The sequence below is a fragment of the Myotis yumanensis genome, unplaced genomic scaffold (assembly GCF_028538775.1).
Source record: "Myotis yumanensis isolate MYYU_CA2020_CCGP unplaced genomic scaffold, mMyoYum1.0.hap1 SCAF_8, whole genome shotgun sequence".
Classification (NCBI taxonomy): domain Eukaryota; kingdom Metazoa; phylum Chordata; class Mammalia; order Chiroptera; family Vespertilionidae; genus Myotis; species Myotis yumanensis.
Window position 1 is genome coordinate 52,731,991 of NW_027223759.1, and position 26,861 is coordinate 52,758,851.

Here is a 26,861-nt window from a genome sequence, read left to right on the forward strand (position 1 = left end):
GTATATGTGAGTACTATCTGTGGTTTCAGGCATTCTCTGGGGATCTTGGGATGTATCACTCTGGATCAGGGCGGACTACTGTTATTTACCTTTAAGCTGAGGAAGAGATTCGGATAAAGTATGTTTATTAAACCTTCATTGAGAAAGACTTAAGGTGTGGCCAAAAAAGGGGCTTGCTTCATTATAGCAGCTTATTCCAGGGGTTTTTAAATGCTAAAATCCTAGTGGCCCAACTCTGCAATTCCCATAGTAATACCACACAGCAATATTGCTGTGGTGTCTACCATGCTCTGTACCCCACATGACACAGATGCGCTCAAAAGACATATTGGTTTACTAATGCCAAAGCCAGCAGTTAACGTCATCAAGAAAGTCAAATTTATAATTTCTGAACATTTAAACAAAGTGGAAAATTATCTGATTTTTTAACTTTATACACAATTGGCATTATGTATAAACAATAATTTAGTTTAATAGAATAAGTTTAAATGTTGACATTTCATTAAAAATGTCATTTCCAGAAAAATCTAGATGTAGCAAAAGTGTCATTTGAGGTTATCTATGTTTTTAGTAACAAAATAAAGTTCAGAGAGAAAATTTGTTTATTAAGAACTTTTTCCCCATAGAAAACAACAAGACATGTCGAAGAAAAATATACAATATATTGAATAAAAAAAGAAAAATGATGTCTCCTGTTGTCTTATTTCACTATAGGTTATTTTATGCTCCACCTAAGGTGATTTAAGATAAAAATTTTAGGAACTACAATTTTATTCTTCACAGTTAAAGATCTGGGAGTTTGTTCTCTGATAATGTGAATAAGAACAAACCCTATGACGAATATGGCACGAAATCCAGGACTGCCCCTCTAGCTTACCTTCAAACACCAACAACTACAAACAAAACCTGAAAGCAAAATCTGTAACCTTCAGATAAGTTTAAGTCAGTGTTAGCTAGGCTTTCATCATTTAGGTTCTTATATAATCTCATAAGTACATTCCTCCAAGTTTATATTGTTCAAATTAAGGCAAAGACATATATATATATCAATTAATCATATACCAATATTTGATGACATTATACAGATATCCATCAAGAGAAAACTTCTTTAAAAGCAAAAACATCCCAAATACAAAAGCATCTCTTTTATTGCTTTGAATTGTGCATTAAAATAAAAACACATTTTACTAGATGTATAATATATATATATGTATATTATAAAGGGAATAGATTTAATAGGTAAAAACATGAAAAGCCCCAAAAATTTTAATTTAAAGTAGTCCAGTTCATTTCTTCCAAGCAGAAACATTCACAGTATTTCTTTAGTTTTCAAATTCTAGATATTCAAATTGCCATCGTGCCCTGCAAAAACTAATAAATCAGCAAAATCATTAGCTGGTAACAATAAAATCGTGTTTGTTTTTTTATTAATTATATTCCATAAGAGTATTTTCACAAGATGAGAAACTCTGATTTTCCAAGATTGATAATTCAACCAGTATATGCTAGTAGGGTAATGTCGACCCTATAACTTTCACATAAGAACAAAACAAAACAAAGAAAAACACTAAAACATTGGAACACATTTGAAATATAACTTTCTTATATAATCAATTTTTTTAAAAAGCTGGATTCAGGTTAATAAATTATCTGAAATGAGAAATGAATAGTTTTATAATCTATTATATATGAAAATTTCCTATCTCTATTAGAACTAAGAAAGATCACCACAAGTAAACTACTCTTCATAAAAATAATGGTAGTTTTACCCTTTAAAATGATTTGGAAGAAAAACTGCCAGAAACCTGTAATACAATTTTAAAATATTTTTTATGTTTACTATAAAGTCAAGTTGGTATTTGTACCAATATTTAATCTTATTGAAAAAGAACATGGCCTACAAAATATATTATTCCCAGTGTTGGTACCAGAGATCACTTGATAGTTTTTGGTAACCATGAACACTTCTAGAACACAGGATAAATATCAAAAGTTTACACAAGATACTCACATCCTCATATATGAAATTCACAACTCCTTGTTGCAAGTGGTCTCTTCTCCTAAAGAAATCTTTAAACAAACAAATTACTTTTTTATTATAACTGAAAAATCTATAGTTTCAAATACTTGGTGTCCCCGGGTACTAAAATATTAATAATTTCATACTCAATTAAATCTTAAGTGATTATGCATCTCAGACAAGGAAAAAACCTCCAAAACTGAGCTATAACAATTTTTCACTACGTATATTTCAAAAATGTTAAAGCCTACCACTCTGATTAATTTAATAGTGAATAAAGGGGAAAACATAATATAAACTTGCTAGAGAAAGCAACAAAGATTACTTAAGAAAAATAACTGTACCCACTTTTACTAGTAAATGGTCCATACCTGTCAAAGCCCGAAGCTTCACACAGCAAGCCACATAATCATCAAAGAAGATCCTGCCATGCTTGCTATAACGTTTAACAATGGCACTTAAGGTTTGAGGACTCAACCTATAACCTAAAAAAAAGAGATTGATAAATTACATCTTCTAATACTAAGCACATAACACCACAACAAACACTGCATTCTTGTTAATAGTCATAAATAAATTAATTTTCAAAATGCATTCCATAAAAAACGTGTTAAGAACAAAGCACAATGTTAGAAACAAAACACATTCATACTGAAATCGATCAAAGCAACAGTTAATTATTAATAGTGGTACATGAATATCACAAATCTAGCTTTCTAATAAAGTCAAAGCTAAAAAAAATATTATTTGTGATTTAAAAAATATATTTTGAACCTTAACCAGTTTTTTTCAGTGGATAAAGCCTCGGCCTGTGGACTGAAGGGTCCCAAATTTGATTCCAGTCAAGGGCACATATCTCGGTTGGAGGCTCTCTCCCTGGCCCTGGTTAAGGTGCGTGCAGGAGGCAACCAATTGATGTGTCTCTCTCAGAATGATGTTTCTCTCTGTCTTTCCCCCTCAACTTCTACTCTAAAAAATAATGGGAAAAAAAAATCCTTGGGTGAGAATTAAAACATATATTCTATATATATAAAAGGCTAATATGCCAAGTGTCTGACAGTCCAGCCAGATGCTATAACACACCCTGACCACCAGAGGGCTGACGCTCAATGCAGGAGCTGCTGTGATGCACACTGCCTATTTACAGAGAAATGGCACTGCGGACCTGGCATCCACAAAGCAACACTCGGCTTCCCCCAAGTGGGACACAGGCCCCACCACCACCCCAGAGTGACAGCCCACCAAATCGCAGCCGACGCTGCTGAGACCCCACGGTGCACAATGCAGCCCACAGCCCAGCCCAGAAACAGTGGCTGTGGGTGCGAGGTAATGACATCACATAGCAATGCCCAATTTCCTCTCCCTAGCAACTAGCCTCCTTGGGGTTTCTTCAGTCCAGGAACACGACTTGCTTTATAGCCAGGTGGAAATATTTTACACTTTAACCAATTGTCTGGGAAGCATTTTCCCATGCCTCATCTCATTTGATCCTCACAGAAGTCCTGGAATAGGTAGATAGGAGACTCGGTGGAATCCTATTTTCTTTTCATTAGCCGGAAAATGGAGATTTCGAAAGCTCAGAAACTTGACTCGACTGAAAAGAAAAAATAGTGGACCCTGAAAATAACTTCATGTTTTCTCACTGTGCAGAATATAGTCAAACACTGCTGCAGTTAAATATTTTACCCTTTGTTCTCCCTGCGGGATCTACAATAATAATCTGCTTCATGTTGATATTTACTGCATATTGCTGACAATTACCTGAAAGAGAAGTTGGGGTGCTTTACTGGCTGGAAAAAGTTTAGCTAAATCAGAAAGCAGGTCTAATTAAGCAAGTTTATCTATATAGTAGAGGCCTGGTGAATGAATTCGTGTACTAGTGGGATCCCTCAGCCTGGCCTGTCGGATCGGACCAAAACCGGCTCTCCGACTTCCCCCAAGGGGTCCCGGATTGCGAAAGGGTGCATGCCAGGGCGAGGGACCCCACCGGTGCACAATCAGGGCCAGGGAGGGACATGGGAGGTTGGCCAGCTGGAGAGAGACCATGGAAAGGCTCCAGAGTGTGTCCGGCCCATCTTGCTCAGTCCCAATCAGCTGTATCCCAGAAGCAAGCTAACCTACCAGTCAGAGCATCTTCCCTCTGGTGGTCAATGCACAGCATAGCAAGCGGTTGAGCAGCCTTAGCATATCATTAGCATATTACACTTTGATTGGCTGAACGGACGACCGGATGACCAGACACTTAGCATATTAGGCTTTTATTATATAGGATGCCTATGTGAATTGTTTGGCTATTTTCTTTTTTGCAAAAGGTTATATTAATTTTCCAATATTATGCTGAATTAAGGAACAAGTTTAATCCATTAATTATTAAGGCTCTATAAACTATAGTACATGTTTATATAGCCAGGATTGTCCCTAAAATCACCATTTATTAAATTAAAATGTCCATTTATAAAACAAAGAAAATAACTAGTTTTTACTTTTTTAAATTAGAATTTGAGATAATTTATATTGGTTTCAGATTTTAACTTTCAAGAAGTTAATTTTCTTATAAATGTATTCTGTTTAGAAATGAGTATAAATAAAATCATAAAGAGAAACACACTTAAATTTACTGAAAACTTTCGTTAACTTTAAGCAAGTTACACACCATTGTATATAATCACTTTTTGAAAGAAAGTAGACTTAGAACCTTAGCTTATCAGAGATTGATAAAAAATAACATTAAATTATTTTAAAATATTCTAAAATGCATACTTCTAATTTGGAGTATTTTGGCATCTACTGTGTATTCTCTACTACTTAAGAAAAAAAACAAAAACAAAAACCATGGTGTTTACTGCTGAAAAACTAGATTATCAAACTGGAGGTCTTACTAAGATACAAAAGAATACTATAAATAATAAGTGAGAACTAATAATTAGAGGAATAAATTTAAATATGCTCAGCAGAGAAAATTCAGAAGTTACTTTATCATCCAGAATGTATGAAAGTTCATCTTTTGAAAAAATAGTGAATAGGGGGGAGGGAGCCCAGAAGCGCGGCGCCCGCTCCCGCCTCCTGCGCCTCCGCGCGGCCTGCTGCTGCTGCTCCGCCCCGCCGCGCCCCCCGCCCCGCCGGGCGCCCCCCCCCCCCCCCCCCCCCCCCCCCCCCCCCCCGCAGCCTAGGAAAGCTGAGCCACACAGCTTCCGGGAGAAGGTTTTCCGGAAGAAACCACCCGTCTGTGCAGTGTGTAAAGTGACCATCGATGGGACGGGCGTGTCATGCAGAGTCTGCAAGGTGGCCACACACAGAAAATGTGAAGCAAAGGTGACTTCGTCCTGCCAGGCCTTGCCTCCTGCAGAGCTGCGGAGAAGCACGGCCCTTGTGAGGCGCATAGAGCACCTGGGATCCACCAAGTCTCTGAATCACTCAAAGCAGCGCAGCACTCTGCCCCGGAGCTTCAGCCTGGACCCGCTCATGGAGCGCCGCTGGGACCTGGACCTCACCTACGTGAGGGAGCGCATCCTGGCCGCCGCCTTCCCCGCGTGGCCAGACGAGGAGCGACACCGGAGCCACCTGCGCGAGCTGGCGCACGTGCTGCAATCCAAACACCGGGACAAGTACCTGTTCTTCAACCTTTCAGAAAAAAGACATGACCTGACCCGCCTAAATCCCAAGGTCCAGGACTTTGGTTGGCCTGAGCTACACGCACCGCCCCTGGACAAGCTGTGCTCCATCTGCAAAGCCATGGAGACCTGGCTCAGTGCGGACCCACAGCATGTGGTCGTACTGTACTGCAAGGGGAGCAAGAGCAAGCTCGGGGTCATCGTCTCTGCCTACATGCACTACAGCAAGATCTCTGCAGGGGCAGACCAGGCGCTGGCTACTGTCACCATGCGGAAGTTCTGCGAGGACAAGGTGGCCGCAGAGCTGCAGCCCTCCCAGCGCCGGTGAGCAACCTGGGTGGGGAGAGCCGGAGGAGCAGTCCCTCCATGGCTGCCAAGGTCAAGTTTTTCTCATTCACATAGCACACTTTAATGGGGCACCTGGATGTGCCAGGCACTGTGCCAAGTGCTGAGCATTCAAAACAAACAAGATTCTTGTTTTCACGGACCTTACATTCCAGTGAAGTAGAAGGCAATAAACCTGTGGTGAACAGACAAGATCATTTTGGATGATGACAAGTGCTATGAAGAAAATAAAGCTGAGTCTATGACAGAGACTTGCAGCCCGGCTAGTGGGGTTCAGTGGTTGAGCATCGACCTATGAACCAAAAGGTCACGGATTCAATTCCTAGTCAGGACACATGCCCAGGTTGTGGGCTCGATCCCCAGTAGGGGGCCTGCAGGAGGTAGCCAATCAATGATTCTCTCTCACCAATGTTTCTATCTCTCTGTCCCTTTCCCTTTCTCAAAATCAATAAAAACATACTTTTTAAAAAAATAAAAAATAAATAAAAAGAAAAAATAGTGAATAAAATGGTTTTTGTTGTTGTTAAAGGTCCTTAGTCAGAATTTACCTACAACCTTGAAATCAATCTAGGTGAAATAATATATCCCTTTATTACTTAAAAAATTAAAACAATTAAGATTCATCTGATCAAAGAACAAAGATAACCTGGATGGATGCTAAAGAATTTTAATATTCTTACCCATAGCAGCAATGGCTTGATTCAACTCATGATGCTCCACTGTGCCACTTCGGTTTTGATCAATAGTTATGAAATTTTGTTTCCAGGCATTAAGAGCTGTCCAAAGTTCTTTGAATTCATTAAATCCCATTTTTCCTGTGTAATCTCTCTGATAGTTTTATTAACAAAAATGAAATTGATACCAAATAGAATTTACTTAACCCAAAACTCCAAATCATTCACACACACACACACACACACACACACACACACATACACACACGTTAGGATGCTTCTGCAAGAGTTAGCTAAATTCGGCATATGAATAGATTTCTATGTAAAACTGGAACAGTATGGAATTCAAACAGGATCTTACAAAGCATTTTTAAACTCTGGCTTACTGTGGTAATCTATAATCAACAAATGCCTTAATATGAAAAAGCAACTATTCAATAGCATTTGCTATTTTTATTCAAGGATACATCCAACATGGCAATCATAATTCTGCAGGTTTCCAAACTGAAGGCTGTAAAACATATTTATTATTTGAATTAGAGTCTGCACAATTTAATCTATGTGAGATTATGGCAATTTCTGTTAACTTAAAACATTCAAAATTGCCAAAAATATACAGTCACCCTAATCAGCAAATTTAAAACATTAGCCATCCATAAAAAAAAATTGCTACCTTCAATCTAATCATATCTAATAAGGGGATTGAGATAATTAAATAAGCAATCATCAAGTAACTGAAAATTGCTATCACATGGAGGAGGGCTTTAGTCTTCCTAATACAAATGACAAGTGGAGTTTAAGTAGGCATTTGCCATATACTAAAATCACAAAACTTAGAGTTAGCAATTTGGTTAAAGCCTGGGGTATATGTGAGGGAGTTGCAGATGATGACATCAGAAAGACAGATGAGGGCTAGATCATGAAAGTCGTAAGTGCCACCTAAAGATTTAAACCAACGGAAGTCACTGAAGGATTTTAAGCAGAGGGACAATTCTAAAATCTTCATTTCAGAAACATTAGTTTACCCTGAATAGACTGTAAAGTGAGATGAAAATGGATGTAGGTAAATCATTTGATAGTTTTACTGTAATTTGATTAAGTAAGAAAAGGTAAGTTTCTAAACTGAAGCAAATGTTTTCCCCCCCTTGGGGATGAGGAAGGGGGGCAAGAAAAGGAAGAAGGAATAAATAAAAACTATCTTAAAATTAGGATTTATTAGAAATATTAACACTTTTGTAATTATAGAACCATAACTGAGGACTCAGTAAATAGAATTTAATTTCTCAAATCCTTACTGTAATTGCATTCAATTAGTATGTGATTTATTCAAGACTATATCATAGCCCTGATAAATAAAACATTATATCAGCACAGTTAAGCTTACAAAGTTCTCATAGCTAATAGCTCATTAAAATAAAAATAAATAAATAAAAATACTTAAAATTAAGTTGACTTATTTTATGCTATTTGATATTTTTGAAATTCTATAAAGAAACAAATGATTTCAGCTAAATTTTAGATCCATTAAGAAAAAAAATTGTAAAACATCCCACAAGCTTTAGTAGCTGATTTTCTTTAAATGTTTAATTAATGTTAGAATAGGTGGTTACAGTATTTTCAGGCTGACAATTTCAGCAGATACTCAATGAGCATTTACTATGAGCTGACAGTGTGTGTTTTGTGATTTCACATAAACATAAACATTTAGTCAGATTAAATATTTTGACAAAGAATGAAGAGAATTTTCAGGAAAATTGATAAGAGTTCCTCTCTCTCTCACCACATTCCATTAGAATAGAGAGTAAATTGATTTTTTTTTTTTAAGTCATAAACCTTTAGAGAAAAAGAGAATGGGAGAAGAAACAAAGGAACCAAATTTTGCAAGTTGGAAAAGTAGATGGATGTGAGTTAACTAACCTAAGTTATGAGAAAGTGTTTTCCTGAACTTGCAATAAGAGCAGCTGAGAAGCAGCCTACTTATCCTGGAAAAGACCCCAAAAGTTTCAGAATTGGCAATACTTCTGTAAATAGGTGAAGATAAGATAAAAACAGGAGTGACCGAATGTCTACTTAAGGAGCATTTAGAGCTCTAAATCCCCTCCTGGCCTCAGTTCAATGGAAGGCTATGTCTGCTCCCACCTCAGCAGAAGTCTGGGGTTTTATTCCCCGGAGAAGTCTCTAGATTGCAGGATTCCAGAACAGGGCTACCTAGCTGGCAATTAAATGACAATTTACAAAAGACTGAGAGCCCTGCTGATTCTTTCCCTCTCCTTTCCAGACAGAAGATCAGCTGGACAACCAGCCAAAAGGAAACCCTAAAGATACTAACACCCAGTGTTGCACACCAAACTGCCCAGCCTAACGATCAGACACAGAGCTCTACAATCAGCACCTAACCATGACCTCACAGCTTCTAACCAGCCTTTTAGTTAAATATGAGCATCCCAGGATAACCAGACACCCGAGAAAAGCATCTACACTAATAAAAGAGAAACATGGTAATTGGTGTACAACCGCTACCCTTCCCATTGGCTAATCAGCATATCCTTATGCAAATTAACTGTCAGCCAAGATCGCGGCCAGCAGCCAGGCAGCTGGAAGCAAACATGAGGCTTGCTTGCTCCAGTGACTGCAGACTGCAACGTTCCCCGCCTGACTTGCCCGCCTCTGAGCTACAACTCTAAGAAACTATGTTGCAAACATAGAAGACAAACAAAACCCCAGAAACCAGCTTTCAGTCAGCCGGGATCTCAGAGCTAGAGTTATACATTGTTTCGATTATAGCAGCAGAAGCCTCAGAGCTAGAGAGCCAGAGCTAAAGCTGGCCAAGAATAAAAATAAAAAAAAGAAAACAAGGAGCGGTTGGGAGCTTCAGTCAATTGCTAGCCTGAAAGCAGCCCTCACCTCCTCACCCAGACTGGCCAGGCACCCCAGTGGGGACCCCCACCCTAATCCAAGACACCCTTCAGAGCAAACCAGCCGGCCCCCAGGCCTCTATCCTATATAGTAAAAGGATAATATGCCTCCCAGCACCGGGATCAGCGGAGCCGCAAGGCCTCCTGGCACCAGATCAGCGTGACAGGGGGCAGCGCCCCAACCCCCTGATCGCCCTGCAGCTCTGTGTGTGACAGGGTGCAGCGCCCCAACCTCCCCTCCCCACACAACAGGCCCTGCTCTGTGTGTGACAGGGTAGAGCCAAAACCTCCCCATCGGCCCTGCCCTGAGTGTGAGAGTGGCAGCGCCCCAACCCCCTGATCGGCCCTGCTCTGTGGGTGATAGAGGGTGGCGCCCCAACCTCCCCCCCCTACATGGTCCCTGCTCTGTATGTGATGGGGTAGAGCCATAACCTCCCCATTGGCCCTGCCCTGAGTGTGACAATGGCGGCGCCCCAACCCCCTGATTCGCTCTGCTGTGTGTATGACAGGGGGCGGTGCCCTAACTCCCCTATCGGCCCTACTCTGTGAGTGACAGAAGGGAGCTCCCCAACCCCCTGATTGGCCCTGCTCTGTGCGTGACAGGGTACGGAGCCCCAACCCCCCTGATGGGCCCTGCTCTGTGCGTGACAGGGGGTGGCGCCACAACCTCCCCATCAACCCTGCCTTGAGTGTGACAGGGGGCGGTGCCCCAACCCCCCAATCGGCCCTACCCTGAGCGTGACTGAGGGTGGCATCGCAACCTCCTGATCCGCCCTGCTCTGTGCATGACGGGGCGGTGCCCCAACTCTCCAATCGGCCCTGCTCTGAGCCTGACCAGGGGCTGCACCTAGGGATTAGGCCTGCCCTCTGCCGCCCGGGAGCAGGCCTAAGCCAGCAGGTCGTTATCTCCCGAGGGGTCCCAGACTGTGAGAGGGCATAGGCCGGGCTGAGGGACCCCCCCCCCCCCCCCCAAGTGCACAAATTTTTGTGCACCGGGCCTCTAGTCTAATATAAAAGACAAACAAATGGGGAGGGGGGGAGGAGGGAAGAAGCAATCTGTTGGAAACAAAGGTTATGTAGAAAGAAAGAAACTTTAAGTCTCAGAGAGATCGTGGAAGATATCACATTCATGAAGAAAAAAAAACACACAGATGCTCTTGGATTTTAAGAACATGGCAGTAAACAAGACTCAACAGAAGGTTTAGAAAATAAAGATATGGAAATGTCCTCCCAAAATAGAGGAAAAGAAGAAGTAGGAGAAAATAAGTGATCCATTCCAAACAGCAGGCATTCTAGAAAGAGAAAATAGAGAAAACATCACTGAAGAAAACATCCCAGAACTAAAGCAAATGAGTCCCAGACTGGGGGGACTTACTGAGTTCCCTACACAACACAACTAGCACATCACTATGAACCACCAGACTAGGAACAAACATCTCACAGGCCTCAAGAGAGGAAAGACATATGACATATAGGCAGGACACAGAAAGACAGAGCAACAGTGGAAGCTAGAAACAATGGTACCTTTAAGATTCTAAGTGAAAATTACTTGTAACAGCATTCTACACCTGGCCATTCATTTAATTCTGAGGACAGAATGAAAGCATTTTCAGATGAAGCCTCAAAAAAATTTACCTCCCATGTACTCTTTTAATAGGAAGCTAATGTTATACTTTATAGAATTAAAAAAGATGACAAGAGATGAAATAAAGGGAAGATCCAACTCCAGAGAGAGAAAGATAGCTCCCAAACAATGGTGATGAAATGCCAGTGTGACAGCTCTGCACAGGGTAGAGCACAATAGGAAGCTCCAAGATGATGATTAATTTCAGGAAAGGAAAGTTATGTAAAATGGAATATTAATCATTACTACCACAAGACACAAGAAGAGCACTTAGATAGTAACAAAAAGGCAAATACTAATTGTCGACCTAACGTAAATTATTGTATCGCTGTGCTGAATGGATGGGAGGATGGGTAGGGCTCCTGTGTGGAGGGCAGGGACAAGGGTGAGTTTAAGGTTGAGAGTTAAATCCTCATGCTCCATAGTAGACCTCCACTGATAACCATTAAAACTGAAAAGCAATAGTGATTTAAAAAGCATGCTGTTTTGAGATCTGGAGGCAAATTTCAAAACAATCAGCTGAGAAAGTTGAAAGATATTTCCTCTGTGAGTGGTTAACACTGGGGAGAGAGCAATGAACAATGAACAGTTATTTTCATAACAAACTTTGAAGAATTAGTTGACTCTTTAAACTACGTGCATGTATATCTGTGATAAAAAAAATTGTAAAGTAGTGTAAGTATGGGTGCAAAATGTTAGGATATGAATTTCCTATTCCAATTTTATCGGGAGCGGGGGGGGGTATCTCACGAGAATAAGTTCCACTAATTCCAGACTGTGTCAAACATTTCTGAAGTTCTTCTGCATCCACTTCACCATCCTGTTAAAATAATTATAACTTGATTTAATGTACAGTCGTACAAATGCACATTAAAGTGCTAACTGTCCATCTAGACCAGCGGTTCTCAACCTGTGGGTCGCGACCCCTTTGGGGGTCGAACGACCCTTTCACAGGGGTCGCCTAAGACCATCAGAAAACACATATATAATTACATATTGTTTTTGTGATTAATCACTATGCTTTAATTATGTTCAATTTGTAACAATGAAATTGGGGGTCACCACAACATGAGGAACTGTATTAGGAAGGTTGAGAACCACTGATCTAGACCAATCAATAAATATGCATTCTTCACAATATTACTCTATTATCAACTACAAAATAATAGATGACTTTTATAGCAAAGGCATATTACAGAACATCATGAACTATAAATAATTTATCACAATTGAATTATAATCTATTAATTTTTGAAGCATCTCAAATATAATTTAATTTTTCTACTTCTAGGAAATGGCATAATCATTCTATACAATAATAGCTCAAAATACTATCTTGGGGGAAACACAGGACCTCTACTTAAATTAGTTGGAAAAATACATACAATGGAATTTTTAAGAAAAATCTCAAAACTTTCCTTTCATGCCTATTTTGGGGGGAGATTATTTCTAATGAATATTGAAGAAGAAAATATATTTTCCCTCCAACACTATTACTCCCAGCAAAATTTTAGAGTTCCGTACATTTTGTTAGTAATCTTCTGATTATTGCCCAAACATTCTTGGCTTGATCTTATGGAAAATATGTTTTTAATACAAATAAGAAATCACAATGGAAGTGAAACAGGTTGAGGAGTCTCAGGTTTCAGTACCTCATCCTATTTTCTATTTTAAAAAAATATATAGAGGAGAATAATTTTCTTGGAGGCATCAAATACATTGTCCAAAGGCAAAACAATAGCTCTGAGAAAGGATCAAGGGGACAAATTTAAAATGTACTTTGTAAGACCAAAGAAACAACAACAAAAAAACTTTGAAAAACTATGGCTAAGAATTATTATAAACACTCATATTCTGATCTTTAGCTTAGATTTCCTTATACGAAAACTTCTTCTCAATGAACCAACCATGTAGTACTGTTTAGTACTACACAGCATCTAAATGGTTGTCTGTCTGTCATGCATGTTTTTCTAATCTTGTTTACATAATTTTAAATATATTATAGAACTGTATACCTGAAATCTATATAATTGTATTAACCAATGTCACCCAAAAAAATTCAATAAAAAATACATTTTAAAAAATTAAATTCTGTAGTTAGAAAATAGTTCTTTTAAAAAAAAATCAGCCATATTTTAAATTGTGGACACAATCGAGGTGGGGACAATCATAAAACCACTACACAAGGAAGGGTGACATGGGGAAGGAAAGGAATAATATGGAAGGGGGACCAAAAGAAGGGAGGAAATACACAAGAACTCCAAGCAAAATAAGTTTGTGAACCAAAAGTCAAAAGTATATGGAAAAATCTAATGGTCAACAAGACAACCAACAAAAATTAACAATTTTAGAACAAATCCACACAAGATGAAATTAATTTTATAGAGCAATCATTAAATCAAGTATGTTAAGAAAATGAAGAGAAGTAACTAAACAAATATCTTCCATTTAGAAAAAATAAGAAATTCATTTAACAAATATTTATTAAGCAACCTACTATGGACAAGCACCATTAATAGGACTAGTTATCTAACATTGCTCAAAACAAATTCCTCACCTTCATACAGTTTACATGTTAGTGGTGGGAGAGAGATAATAAAGAAGAAATTACTTTGATGATATTAAGTGATAAGGGGAAAATACAGCAGAGTAAAGGTAACAAGGAATGTATGCAGGGGCCCTGTGGAATAAAAAAGATCTCACAAGAATAAGTTCCACTAATTCCAGACTGTGTCAAACATTTCTGAAGTTCTTCTGCATCCGCCTCAGAAGTAGAAGCAGTGTGCACATTAAAGTTAAAGGTGTTGCTATTATTGAAATTCATGATGTGTGTGTGTGTGTGTGCATGTGTGTATGTTTGTGTGTTTATGAAGGTACGAACCAGAATTTCCTCAAATCAACGGATGATTAAATCATCACTGTTCAGAAAACATCATCCTATAAAAAAGGAACACTGCAGAAAGCTTTAACTGGGCATTTCTTGTAGAGCATCATACATTATATGGCCTATTAAAAAATAATACAGCTATAGTGCTGAGTTCGGTAATTGGGCTGCAGAAGCATAATATGTAAGTCTGATATTGCACCTGATCCTAAAGCTAGGCAAAATTCAACATATGAAAGAATTGTCTAAATATTTTAACTAAAAAATTAAAAATGAAATAGTTTATGTACTCATTCAACACATGTATTGAATGACTAATATATTCCTAGTGTCAACTTGGTAGGGGACAATCTTGCAAGAGCCATCTCTTCATGGAGTTTAACGACACAAAAGCACAAGACTATGGAAAAATTGAGGCAAGTATCAAACAGTACAAACATAGAAAATCATTGTTGAAAACTGTTACACTGTAATAGATCAGAAGTCAAATGAAAGTCTCTAAATATATATGTCCAGTTCCTGTTTTAAATAGTAATTTTATAAAATGAATTTATTATATAGTCAGTTATAGATAACATGTTTATTCTCAGTAATACCACTCAAAAGTTCCTTGCAGATAAGAATGGTATAATGTAACAAGATTTCATTTAGCTGCAAACAATAAAAAATGCTATTAAAGGGGCTTAAACAACTAAGGGTTTATTGTTTTCTACAAGACGCCTAGAGCAAGATAGAACTTGACTCTATGGCAACTTAGTGATGTCACCAATCTGTACTTGTAGATACCTTTTTCCAAATCCTCTCTGGCTCACTCTCCACATACCACCCTGGTTCCACTTTTGCTTAAATGAACTATGTGTCAGGGATCATGCTAACAGATTTTTTAAAATAAAATGACTACCCTCATCTCTGATCTCAGGAAGAAAATTAGTCTAGAAAGGTTTAAAATACAAATTTGATATACATTTTAAATGCTACACTAAATAAAATAGTGGAATGTCTTTAAACAGCAATCATTTTTAACTGATATTTGTCCAATGTATTTAGCATCTCACCTGTCCAGCAACAGCGGTAAAGTATGTCCACATGGGGTCTTCGGCTGAGGAGTAATTGTTCAAGTAAGCTGGGTGTCCGGGGTATCCACCAGGGAGCACCTGTGGTCCTGTTCCTGGCACTGGCTGTCCCATCTGCATCTGCATTCCTGGCATCTGACCAATAAAATTTCCAAACTAGAAGAGTGAAAAAGGAGGAAGTTATTATCACAAAATGCTACCTATTATCCATTAACGTTGGTTTAAAAAGAAATATTTATGAGCAGTCCATTGCAGTGCAGAAACAGAGTTACTGAAAGCTTCCAAATTCACTATCACAAAAGCTGTTAGCTCCAAAATGCTAGATGTTCCATAACTGGACCTAATTCCATTCATTTACATGTTATCCAGAATTAAAAGAACTGTGAAAGAAAAAAAAAATCTCTAGCCACTAAGAACTCAACCTAATAGATGAACACACATAATTTGAAAAAGTGTTTACCATAATCAACACTAAAATAAACAAAAATAAAAAGTGTAAGAAAATTCACCTACAGAAAAACTAACAAGTAGTATAACTCAAGACACATACTTAGAAGAATGCATGGTAAAATACAATGAAATTGTGAATAAATCAAGGGAAACAGCGTAGGACTGAAATACCTGCTCCATCAAAAAAAAATTTTTTTAAGGAAGAAATCAATGAACAGATCAATAAATTGATCATTCTAACCATGGTCCTTTTCAAAACTAAGAGTAACAACAAGAATGCAAACAATAATAATACAGAGCTGATATTTTTGAGAGCTTTTTATATCCCAGGTACTACTGTTCTAAGTACTTTCCATCCATTACGTTATTTGATTTTCCAACACCCCATTGAGGTATAAAAGTACTATGTCCTTTTTGCAATTGAGGACCTGAAACTTCAGGAGGCTTCCTGAATTGGTTAAGGTCAGATAACTAACAAGAAGTAGATCATGATTCAAAAATAGACAGTATGGCCCAGAGGCTACCTACCGTTTGTTTCCTGCTATATCCGTGGTTCCTCTTTTCTTTTCAATTGGAATTTGGTACACATTATTAATAACTTTGAAAAGATAACTTTACTCAGTTTTTTTTTTTTGGTTGTTTTTTTTTTAGTGTGAAGGAAGTATAAAGATAGTTCATTATTCCATTTTGGGTGTGTTTTTCCCTTTTTATTGAACTTATTGGGGTGACACTGGTTAACAAAATTATACAATTTCAGGTGCACAATTCTACAACACATCATCTGTACTCTGTACTTTGTATTTACCATCCCAAGAAAAGCTTCCGTCCATTTATTCCCCCATACCCTCCTCCACCTTCCTCCATCCCCCCACCTCTAACCCCGGGGAATTACCACATTGTGGTCTGTGTTCAAGAGTTTTTTCCCCTTTCTTTTTTGCTCAATCCCTCCACCCTCCTCCACACCTAACTCCCTCGCCACAGCTAGTCATGACGCCTGGTGTCTGTCTGTGAGTCTGTCTCTATTTAGCTTGTTAGTTCATTTTGTTCATTAGATTCCAGAATCATATGGTACTTGAATGAAAATATTTTTCACTTACATTCTTTTTTTCATATAGCGTTGTCTTGAAATTTTTTAAAAATTACAGTTGGCATTTAATATTATATTAGTTTCAGGTGTACAGTGTAGTGCTTAGATATTTATATAACTTACTAAGTGATCTCCCAGATAAGTCTACTACCTGCAGACACCATATATAGTTATTACAATATTATTGATTATATTCCCTATGCTGAACTTCACATTCCCATGACTATTTTGCAACTGCTAGTTTGTAACTTCACTTGCATTCTTTAAGGGTCAGTAGAGATTGCCAGAGGCAAAAAAGATTAAGATAAAGGGCAAAGAAGATAAAAGATAGAGACTTTTTGAGGTACTCTGAAAAGCCCTGGGCAGGGATGTGGTAAGAGCAAAAGTATGGAGGAAGTATTAGAGTTCCAGGAAACTTCCTCAGGAGGTGGTCAAAACATATATAGATTCTGAAGCAATGAAGTACAAGAAAGGAAACAGTAAGACAATATTAGCAAAAAAAAAAAATAGATGTGATTGTTTAAAAGTTGCTTCTTTGAAAAGAAGAGATGGACAGACCAGGTTGACAAATAGTAAAAGGGCCCTACTGGGGCTGGCTCAGTGGATAGAGTATAGGCTTGGGGACTGAAGGGTCCCAGGTTCGATTCCCCTCAAGAGCATATACCCGGGTTGTGGGCTCAATCCCTAGTAGGGGGCATGCAGGAGGCAGCCAATCAATGAGTCTCTCATCATTGATGTTTCTATCACTCTCTCTCTTCCTCTCTGAAATCAATAAAAATATATTTTAAAAAAAGAAAAGGAGAGTATTTAACCACAAATAGAATTTAAATTTTAAAATATATATTAACAATGCTATGAATACCTTTTTACCAATATATTTGAAAAATGTAGATGAAATGGCCCTTCTAAAATTATAAATATTGACTCAAGGGAGAAAAAAATCTTCCTATTTTTAATAATGGCAGGCTAGGATAATTTAATCAACCTTAGTAATGAAAATAATCCAAATGTTGCAAAAATATTATTTTTAAATCATCTTACCAATGGAAGGAAATTTCCAGGCCAATATCTGAGGACAAGTCTAAACCCTGAGGTGAACAGCTTAGCAAAACTCGTAAAGCTTTTGCTCTTTGGGCATGTAGAAATAACCTCCGAGGACAAGGAGTGAAAACAAGTGTTAGGGCATATCCAGGAATTTAGGGCTTACTGGAGACCCTCAGCACTGTAAGATTCACATCAGGAAGAAAAACTAAAAATGTTTTATAAGAAACGAGGTCAAACTAAATCTAAGCATATTAGTGAAAAGCTAATGTTGAGGTCATGCTAAAAGATGACTATGAACCCTTTACTATAGCATCTCCATTTGTTCCTTGAGAGTTGAACACATTTTTTTTTAAACTAAAGTCAGGCAAGCTATATTACATGAAGAATCTGACCTTATGAATAACCTTCTACCTCTCTTTCCTTCCTGACATGCAGCATTCACTGTCCCCAAATCCAAAAACACGAGAGCTGGTCGTGGTCAGAGTACAGATGATTGAAAATTCTTTGCCATCTCCCCTATGCAAGGCGGACTTTCTCCATCCCCTTGAATCTAAGCTGGGCCTGTTTCAGCCGTAACTGATAGAATACAGCAGAAGTTGCATGAAGGTCCATTCCAGGCTAAAGACTTCAAGAGGCACTTTCTGTTTCTCTCTTAGAACAAAGCCAGCATAAGGAAGCCAACACTCATGTAGAAGGACCCCCATGGAGAACTGGAGCTCCCAGTCATTAAGGCCAATCCATAAAAATAGTTTAAAAATTCATATTTCAAGTTGTCTTCTTGGTAGTGTCAAATGAGTCAACACTGACTGTTACATAGTCAGAGTTATTATCTGGTAACGTGACTGAAGAACAGCTGGGACTTAAAAGCTGTTGGCAATGTCATTTTTACGTTGTTTTGCACATTTTTGAATCTTTAATATTATTTTGGATTCCTAGTTTCTTCCCAGAAATTTTCAAACTACGGGTCCAGTTTGGAAGGGTTATTTTAGTTAAACCAGATGATATAATCTGCAACGCCAGAGAACTCTGTACATATAAACTGTAATATATCGCATTAAGCTAAAAGGAACAAACAAGTTGAGAAGCCAATGTCTCTACTTCATCCCTCAGTTTACTCCCTGTATTTTACATCAGTGTGAAAATTTTCAAAGCCCCACCGGTTCTTGCTCCCTTGACTAATTGTTGAAGAAGGCGTTACCTTCCTTAGGCATCTTAAAGTCCAAGGGGCCAGGAGGAACTTAGGCCAACTTTTCAACACTGCCATCTGACAGTGCTAAAACCTATATTAAATATTAGTAAAGCTCAATTTCTCTTTCGGGGTTAAAAACAAGTACAATTAAAATTAGAATTATATTATTATCTACCCACAGCCCAATCAACGGATTATCCCTCATGCACACTTTAATACAAAGTGTGCTCCCCCACTTTGGAGATCACTGACATAAATACTGAAGGTTGTGCTACTTTCTGAGAAGAAAAGCCAGCCAGCTAGCCACCAGGATACTGCACTTAAAATTTCCAACTCTCAAAGGTGATGCAAAATAAAGAGTTATGTAAGGAAAGAGTAACCCTCCCCCTCCCAAAAAAAAGTCTAGAAGAACAGATTGCCCTTAGCAGAACAGTACAGATTAGGAGACATTTAGCGTATCTTCATTTATTCGTAAGGATAGAAAATAAGTGGTCAAAAAATTCAGAAAGAGGACGTCTAGCAAAACTGAGTGAGACATTGGGGGCGGGGCCCAGCAGATGACTGGAACAAGAAAAGGGTGCTTTTCCCCGCGCCGTTCCAGGAAAGATGTTTCTAAAAACACATCACACTCTTGGCTACACAAGGACACGCCTCGGGGACCAGGACTCGGACTGCGGGCATGAGAGGCAGTGCAAGAGGCGGCGAAGATTCAGGGGCCGAAGGTGGCCCCGGTCCCTGGGCACCGCCAGCAGGGGCGCCACACCCCGCAGAGCGGTGGCCGCGCGCAGAGGACAGCACTCACCCCTCCTCCGTATCCCGGATAGGCCATGACGAGCGGATCAAGTGCCACCCCGTTCCCCGTCACCCTTCGAGTCTGCGTCCGCCCTGCCGGTGGGAAGCGTAGGTGCAGGTACAGGTGCAAGTGCGGCTGAAAGGCGCACTCCGTCCTTTGCTTTCCCCGAGACCTCCCACTGCCGGCACCCAGCCCCGCCCCACTCGGCTCCGATTGGCTGAGTCCCGCCCTTGGGGACACGCCCCCTTTCCGGAGTCTCAGTCCCACCCCTCTTGTCTCTGATTGGCTTCACGCGCCCAGCTTTTTCCTGCTCGGCTCCCATTGGCTCGCTCAGGTGTCGCGCTCTCCTCACTGAACCACGGAGCACACTGGCGCGGTTACGTCCACCCTCTTTGGAAAGGCTGTCCCCCAAGTTTCTTTAGAAACCGCGGACCGGTCATTACTTCTTGTCACCACCGTTCTTGAGCCGGACTTCCAGATGCACATCTATGAATCTGAAACCTTGTAGAGTTACATTTATTTTTGAATAGCGTTGATGTCACAATCAAAACTTTGAAACCTTTACCCCTGCGCCAAGGGGAGTGCTTCTGAGCTAACGCCCACTTGATGTCAAATTTTACCAAAAGGTTATTTGTAGTTTGTTTAGTAGATAAACATTAACCAGAGTTGCCAGGTTTAGGAAATAAAAACATAGGAAGTCCAGTTACATTTCGTTTTCTAGTAAACAAGGAATTGTTATAAATGTCTCAAATATTACATGATTTACATGATTAAATGTCTTCACTCCGGCAAAAACTTAAATGCTCAATTCCTTGGTTTATTAAGTAATAGTAGTTGACAGGTCTGCTTTTCTCCGGAATTCAAATGAATTTTTTAGCCCCTGCTTTAAAAGGACAAGACACACACAGTACCAGGATGGCTGTAGCTTTTGCTTAAAAACACAAGCAAAAGACCAGGATGACATAATTTTGAGTTATTTCTTAATAAGACAACCACAAAAAATATTTTAAAAATACTATTTTTTGGGGGGGGGGGGGTGGGGGGAGTGTTAATTATTCACAGAGGAAATAAACCTTGCAAAGCTGAGTAACTATTGCTCAGCTACCCTACAGAGGAGGAACACGTTGAACCTTGTGAAACCTAATTTTATTAGGAAGCGGCAGAGAGAAAGGAAGATTGCCACTTTTACGAAAGTGTGTGTTAGTTCTTCTAACACAAAAAAATACTTTAACCAATAAGATTAAATTATTGGCACAAATAAGTGTAGAGGGGTGTGGTAAAACGTATATGATAAGAGGAAAGAACACATGATTCATAAAAGTATGAAGTGATAAAGCAGGACAAAGCAAAACAAATTGTTGTAACATTTTACTCTGATTGGTTAACTGTATATTCAAAGACTTAGAAAGCACCGAGGGTTTTATATTTACAATGTCAGTCTAAATCTCTGGTCAGAACTTTTGTGCATCTTCTCTTCAGCACAGTAGCCTTACAGATGCATTATATTTGTGTTATGGTAGGAGTCAAATCTCCATGGTCCTCTTGCATCTTTACAAGTTATAGTTTCCAAGATAGTAGTTCCTTCAAGGGCAGAGAGATGGTTGCAAGATGGCAAAGATCATCTCTCCCTCCATGTTAAAGTGTGGGTAAGTTTGCTAGCAGGACTTTCCCAAGCGTGACATTTGTCCATGCTAATACACACCCAATGCTTGTGCAGCACCTGCCTAGCAGCTCCAATTTGCCTCCTAGAATTTGGGAGCCGGAGGAATCTAAGAGAGTCTGAAGTGCATGCTCCCTATTGTGCTGTGAGCAGTCAAGTCCTTTGTCTCCTACAGAGGAATCTCACGCCTTCTGTCAACTTCTATGAAACTTTAGCAGGCCACTTAGTAGCTTGCAAGTAGGATAAAATAACAGATCCTTCATAGTTCTTAGCAATTTATCTCTTAGACAAAGAGCTACCCAGAGTTCCTATTAAAGGGTAGCAGAATATGCCACTCCCCAATATGCCACTTTCATATGATTTTCTTTTTTTTACTGAAAGCAATTGAAAAAAAAATAAGAAAAACTTTCTGCTCTCCCGCTATTTGCCTAAAAGCAGGACATAAGTTTATAAAAGTGACCCTCCTCATACTGCAAGACAACATTAGAAATGGAGAAAGTAGAGACTTAAATCTACATAACAAATCTTGCACTTATTTATTCTGCTTTTCCTAGTAGCCTTCCTATAGTCTTCTCCACACTTTTTCTTTTCTCTTTAGCTGAAGATGGTATTTAAGATGAAGTTCTAATTCACCTCTGAGAGTTATTCATTTTTCCCTGGGTATCTCCAATGTTATACATGAGGATACATGTCAATAAACTTCTGAGCTTTTTCTCTTGTTAATATGTTTTTTATTACAGAGATTGATCTCAATCCAGAACTCAAAAGAGTAAAGGGGAAATTATTTTACCTCCAGTACACTACCATATGAGATACAGAAAGGATTTTTAACACTCCAGTATGCAGTATCTCTCTCTCTCTCTCTCTAAACCTAATATTTCAAATTAAAAATTTTGTAGCATAGGAATTTGAAAATTCAAATGGGTGTACAAAGAGTTTTTAAAAAATATTAGTAATGAAAATTTGCCTCCATGATTCAGTTAGTATTGTATGAACAATATAATTTTATAAAAATGTAGTGTATACAAACAATTTTAAATAGTACATTTTTCTTTTCAGAAAATACTTCATTATTATATGAAAATAACTATAGAGTGAATACTATATAACAGGAACTGTGTGTTGTGAGGTGTTATTCCTCAAAATAACTCCATCAGTTATATACTATTACTATCTCCTCTGTATAAATGCATAAAGTAAGGTCAAGAGTTGTAATCACTTGCCCATAGTTGCATAGTTGATAGCAAAGCTGAGATTAAAGCCCAGGAAATTTGGCTGCAGAATGTGGTCTATTAAACAATGCATTTCTGCTTCCCTTACTAACCCCACCAAACTATTTCAAAATATAATAAAAATTATCCTATATAATAAAACCCTAATATGCAAATTGACCAAACGGTGGAATGACTGGCAGAATGACCAGTTGCTATGATGCACACTGACCACCAAGAGGCAGATGCTCAATGCAGGAGCTGCCCCCTGGTGGTCAGTGAGCTCCCACAGGGGGAAGGCCACTCAGCCAGAAGCCAGGCCCATGGCTGGCAAGGGCAGCAGCAGTGGCGGGAGCCTCTCCCACCTCCACTGCAGGCAAGTGGTATGGAGCGAGGGGTTCTGTACTGTGAAAGCCCTGGACTGCAGAAGGGTGCAGGCCGGGCTGAGGGGACACACACACACACGCGCGCGCGCACACACACACACACACACACACAAGTGCACAAATTTTGTGCACTGGGCCTCTAGTCCTATATAATAAAAGTCTAATATGCAAATTGTTCTCCCTCGAGAGTTTGGGAGACTGGGAATTCGATTGCTTGCTATGATGTGCGCTGACCACCAGGGGGTGGTACGGAACATGGTGGGGACCAGCTGTGGCAGTGAGGGGCTGAGGGAGCGAAGGGAGGAAGAGTCAGGGAGATGGTGAGGCAGGGAACCTGATCGGCCCTGATCTCCGGCCAGGCACCCTACCCGTGTACGAATTTCATGCACCGGGCTTCTAGTTTACATTATAAGAGGAAAGGGTTTAAAGAGTAGAAAATGGCACATCAATAAGTAGAGAAATAGACAAGAAAATGCATGTTTTTTACTAAGATTTGCCAATGTAATTATTTCTCTTACATAGCATCTATGCTTTCTGATCACTACATTTTCATGATTATATCTACTTGTGATATTTCTTCCAGTTCTTGGTGGTCTTTGGTCTTATTATAAGTTTAGATATTCAGTTATCCAGTACATTTATCAGTACAATATAATCACTGATGTAACTATGGTCCCCTTTTCTATTTGTTGCCACCTCATTATCTTTTTCCCTCTATGTGGGTATTTTCTTTCTCCCTCTCTTTATAGGTGTGGAAACAGGGCCATAAGAGACAAGAGTAAAATTTACTGCTTCTCAGCAAATTTCAGCTTCAGAGCAGAGCCTACCTATCTCATAGAAATAATTTCTATGTTCTATGCCAAATATTATAACAAGACATATAAGTATACCCAGCTAATGAAAAACAACATTCATGGAGCTTATTTTATATCACTAAGAAAGTTTACTTAGATCAATAAATTTATTTATTCAACAAATATCAATTGAACATCCACAATGTAAAACTACTTTAGTGAAGAAAAAATAAAATCCAGCAGTGGTGTTGGGGAGATGCTCTTGCCCTGTTGGAGCTTATATTCTAACAGGAAGAACAGACAATAATAAGTAAAGATAATAAGTACATTATATAGCATTTTAGAAGATGATAAAAACTATGGAACAAGAGGAAAATAAAAACAGGGGTAGGGTTAGAGAGGTGACAGAGTAAGTTGCAGTACTAAATAGGATGCAGAAAGTAATCTCTTTATGAAGGTCTGGTTTGAGCAAAGACTTAAAAAACATTAATGAGTTAGACATGTAGTTATTAGACCTATAGGAAGAATATTCCAGGCAGAACTAGAGTTGTGGTCCTAAGGCAGAAGGCTGCTGACCTGTTTAAGAAACAGGAATGAGGTCAGTGCATCAGGTGTGGATTGAGCTAGAGTGGAAGTTATAAGAGTGGTTACAGTGCAGGAATATTGGAGCAGATCAGTAAAACTTTTATGGGTCATTGTAAATACTTTATTTTGTACTCTGGTGAGATAAGAAGACACTTAAAGGTTGGAGCCTTAGTGAGATATGGTATAACTTATTTTCAAAGGATCACTCTGTTGGCAGTAAACTGAAGGGGTTAGTGTAGAGGCAAGGGGATCTCTTAGCAACCTGTTGGTAATTTAGAAATGATGGTGACTTACCAGGGTGCTGCCGTTAACATGGTAAGAAATGGTGAGATTATTTTCTATTTTTAAGATAGACCCTCAGGAATTACTGTTTGTTTTGGATCTGCCCTTTAATGACATGGTGACAAAGATTCTCTCCTTGACCAAACTTTAGCCAGGTTCTTCTGAGCTCTCTTCTTGATTAGGCCTTAATCCTCACCTATAAGGGCTTGGACAAACACTAACATGGTTTCTGACAGCTCAAGGGTGCATTCCCAGGATGACCCTGGCTTCCTTAAAATGCCTACCTGACAAAACTCAAGGTTCCGAAAGACTTTACTGTTTGCTCCAGCCAATACCTGAAGACAGGCTCCTGTCTCCTGGTTTTTGTGAGAGGGTCGGAGCCTAACTTCAATAAGCACCAGTTAGGAAACCCAGATGGGTTTCATAGGACTCAGCCCCTCTTCCTGTTTTTTGTACTTTTTCACTTCCCTCACTCTACAGAGCCCCAACTTGCCTTTCTCTATTCCTGTTTCTCCCTTTAAAAGACCTCATTTCCTCTATACAAATCAAAATTCAGTTCAGTTCACACACTGGACTCTTTTTATTAATATTATTATTTCCCTATTACTAATAGTATATTACCGATTAAAATCATCCTTCTCACTTTAACTAAGGTCTTTGTTTATCTTTGTCAATGGTGAAGAATGGAGGAATGTTTGGGATGGCCAAATCAAAAATCAATATGGGACATATTAGATTTGAGACGTCTATGAGACTTGGTGACAATGTCAGGTAGGTTGTTGATCTAAGAGGCTAGCTAGGGTAAATAGTTTAGCTAGTAAGGGTGCCTACCAACCACCCAGCATCTGCATTTTGATGAACCTTGTTATTCTCCATGAAAGGGCAAGGGCTATGCCCTCCATCTTGCCTGTATCCTCTATGGTGGGGCCACGTGCGGCCTTCTTCCCGGAAGCCCAGGCCTCTGCTGGCCACGCCCGGGATTTTAAACTAACCAATGACAATCAAGGGAAGTGCGCGCCATAGATATGACCACATCCTGTGTAACAAGACCCGGCTTACGCCTGGCCAATCGGCAGGGCCCACAATCCCCTCGCTCCACCCCCCTATTAAAGCCGGTTTTTCCCATGCGGGGGCACTCTGCTCCGGGTCCCTGGCCTGGCCTGAAGTGGAGTCAGGTTGGCTAGCTCCCAATAAAAGAACCTTCTGCTTTTGCATCGAACTGGCTCCCAGTGTGGTACTTTGGGGATCTTGGAATCTGGGCATAACACTCCACTTGATACATATGCAGCACCTGTAGAGAAGCAGTAGAGAACTTAGTGGAAGGTATTGCTCCAAAGTGGACCTAAAATGAAAATTAATTGCTAATGCTGGTAATGAAAGTGAAAGTGGCCAAAGAAATGACTGCCTCTTTGACATCATTGTCCATAAAAAATAATGAATAGTAGTAGAAGTAGCTTTATGACCTAGTGCATTAAAAGTGTAACTTATTATATTTGCAAATAGTTCTGGCAATTTTTAAATCCATGTAGCTTGAGAAACTATACACAATGTCTTAGCCAGCTTGCTACCATAACAAAACACTGGCGATTGGGTGGCTTAAGCTACAGAAATTTATTTCTCACAGTTGTGGAGACTGAAAGTCTGAGATCAAGGTTTCAGCAAGGTCAGTATCTGGAGAGAACTCTCTTTGTGTTGCAAATGAACTAAATGGAAGGGAGCCTAGGAAAGGAATACTATAACCTCACTCTCATTCCTGCCTCTGATCTCGTGCCAGTGTTTCCATTGTCTGATCTCAGAAGCCAGAGGAAAGGGGAGTTTATGGATTACATCCATTAAGGTCAGCCTCCCAAGGAACAGGAGGATGTGGAGGAGAATGGAGCATGGATCTTCAGAGGCTAGTGGAAAATACCAAATACAAGGGGAAAAAAGGAGTTCCCCAACGTACATTCACAATCCTGCAAAAATTTACCAACTCTTCAATTAGCGAGTCAACCTATGTAATTTTTCTGTATGGCAAAAATCCACATCCGTTGTATAAAGTAAATATAGAATAATTATACTGAATGGTGACTCTCTTTAATTAAATTCCAATACTTGATTGAGCAACTAGGCTATGTAAACAAAAGAGAGTGAGAAAGAACCTAGATTTTTATTCAGCCACCATGATTCCAACACAGACTTGAGCCACCCATTACAAGAAGCACTATGGCAACCAGCCCAGGGAAAAGGAATGG

The 26,861-nt window shown here is 39.3% G+C and overlaps 1 protein-coding gene across 1 annotated transcript; it reads right to left on the reverse strand.

Moving 5' to 3' along the window:
• Positions 1 to 1,130: 1,130 nt before the first annotated feature.
• GCA (grancalcin) lies at positions 1,131 to 19,870 on the reverse strand. The gene is made up of 8 exons (XM_070422862.1): positions 19,719 to 19,870; positions 15,129 to 15,302; positions 11,940 to 12,009; positions 7,118 to 7,161; positions 6,657 to 6,804; positions 2,392 to 2,505; positions 2,012 to 2,070; positions 1,131 to 1,371 (listed from the first exon to the last, which is right to left on the reverse strand). Exons 1-8 carry the CDS (start codon positions 19,743 to 19,745, stop codon positions 1,345 to 1,347), a joined length of 663 nt encoding a protein of 220 aa, XP_070278963.1. The 5' UTR covers positions 19,746 to 19,870; the 3' UTR covers positions 1,131 to 1,344.
• Between the last annotated feature and the right edge of the window lie 6,991 nt (positions 19,871 to 26,861).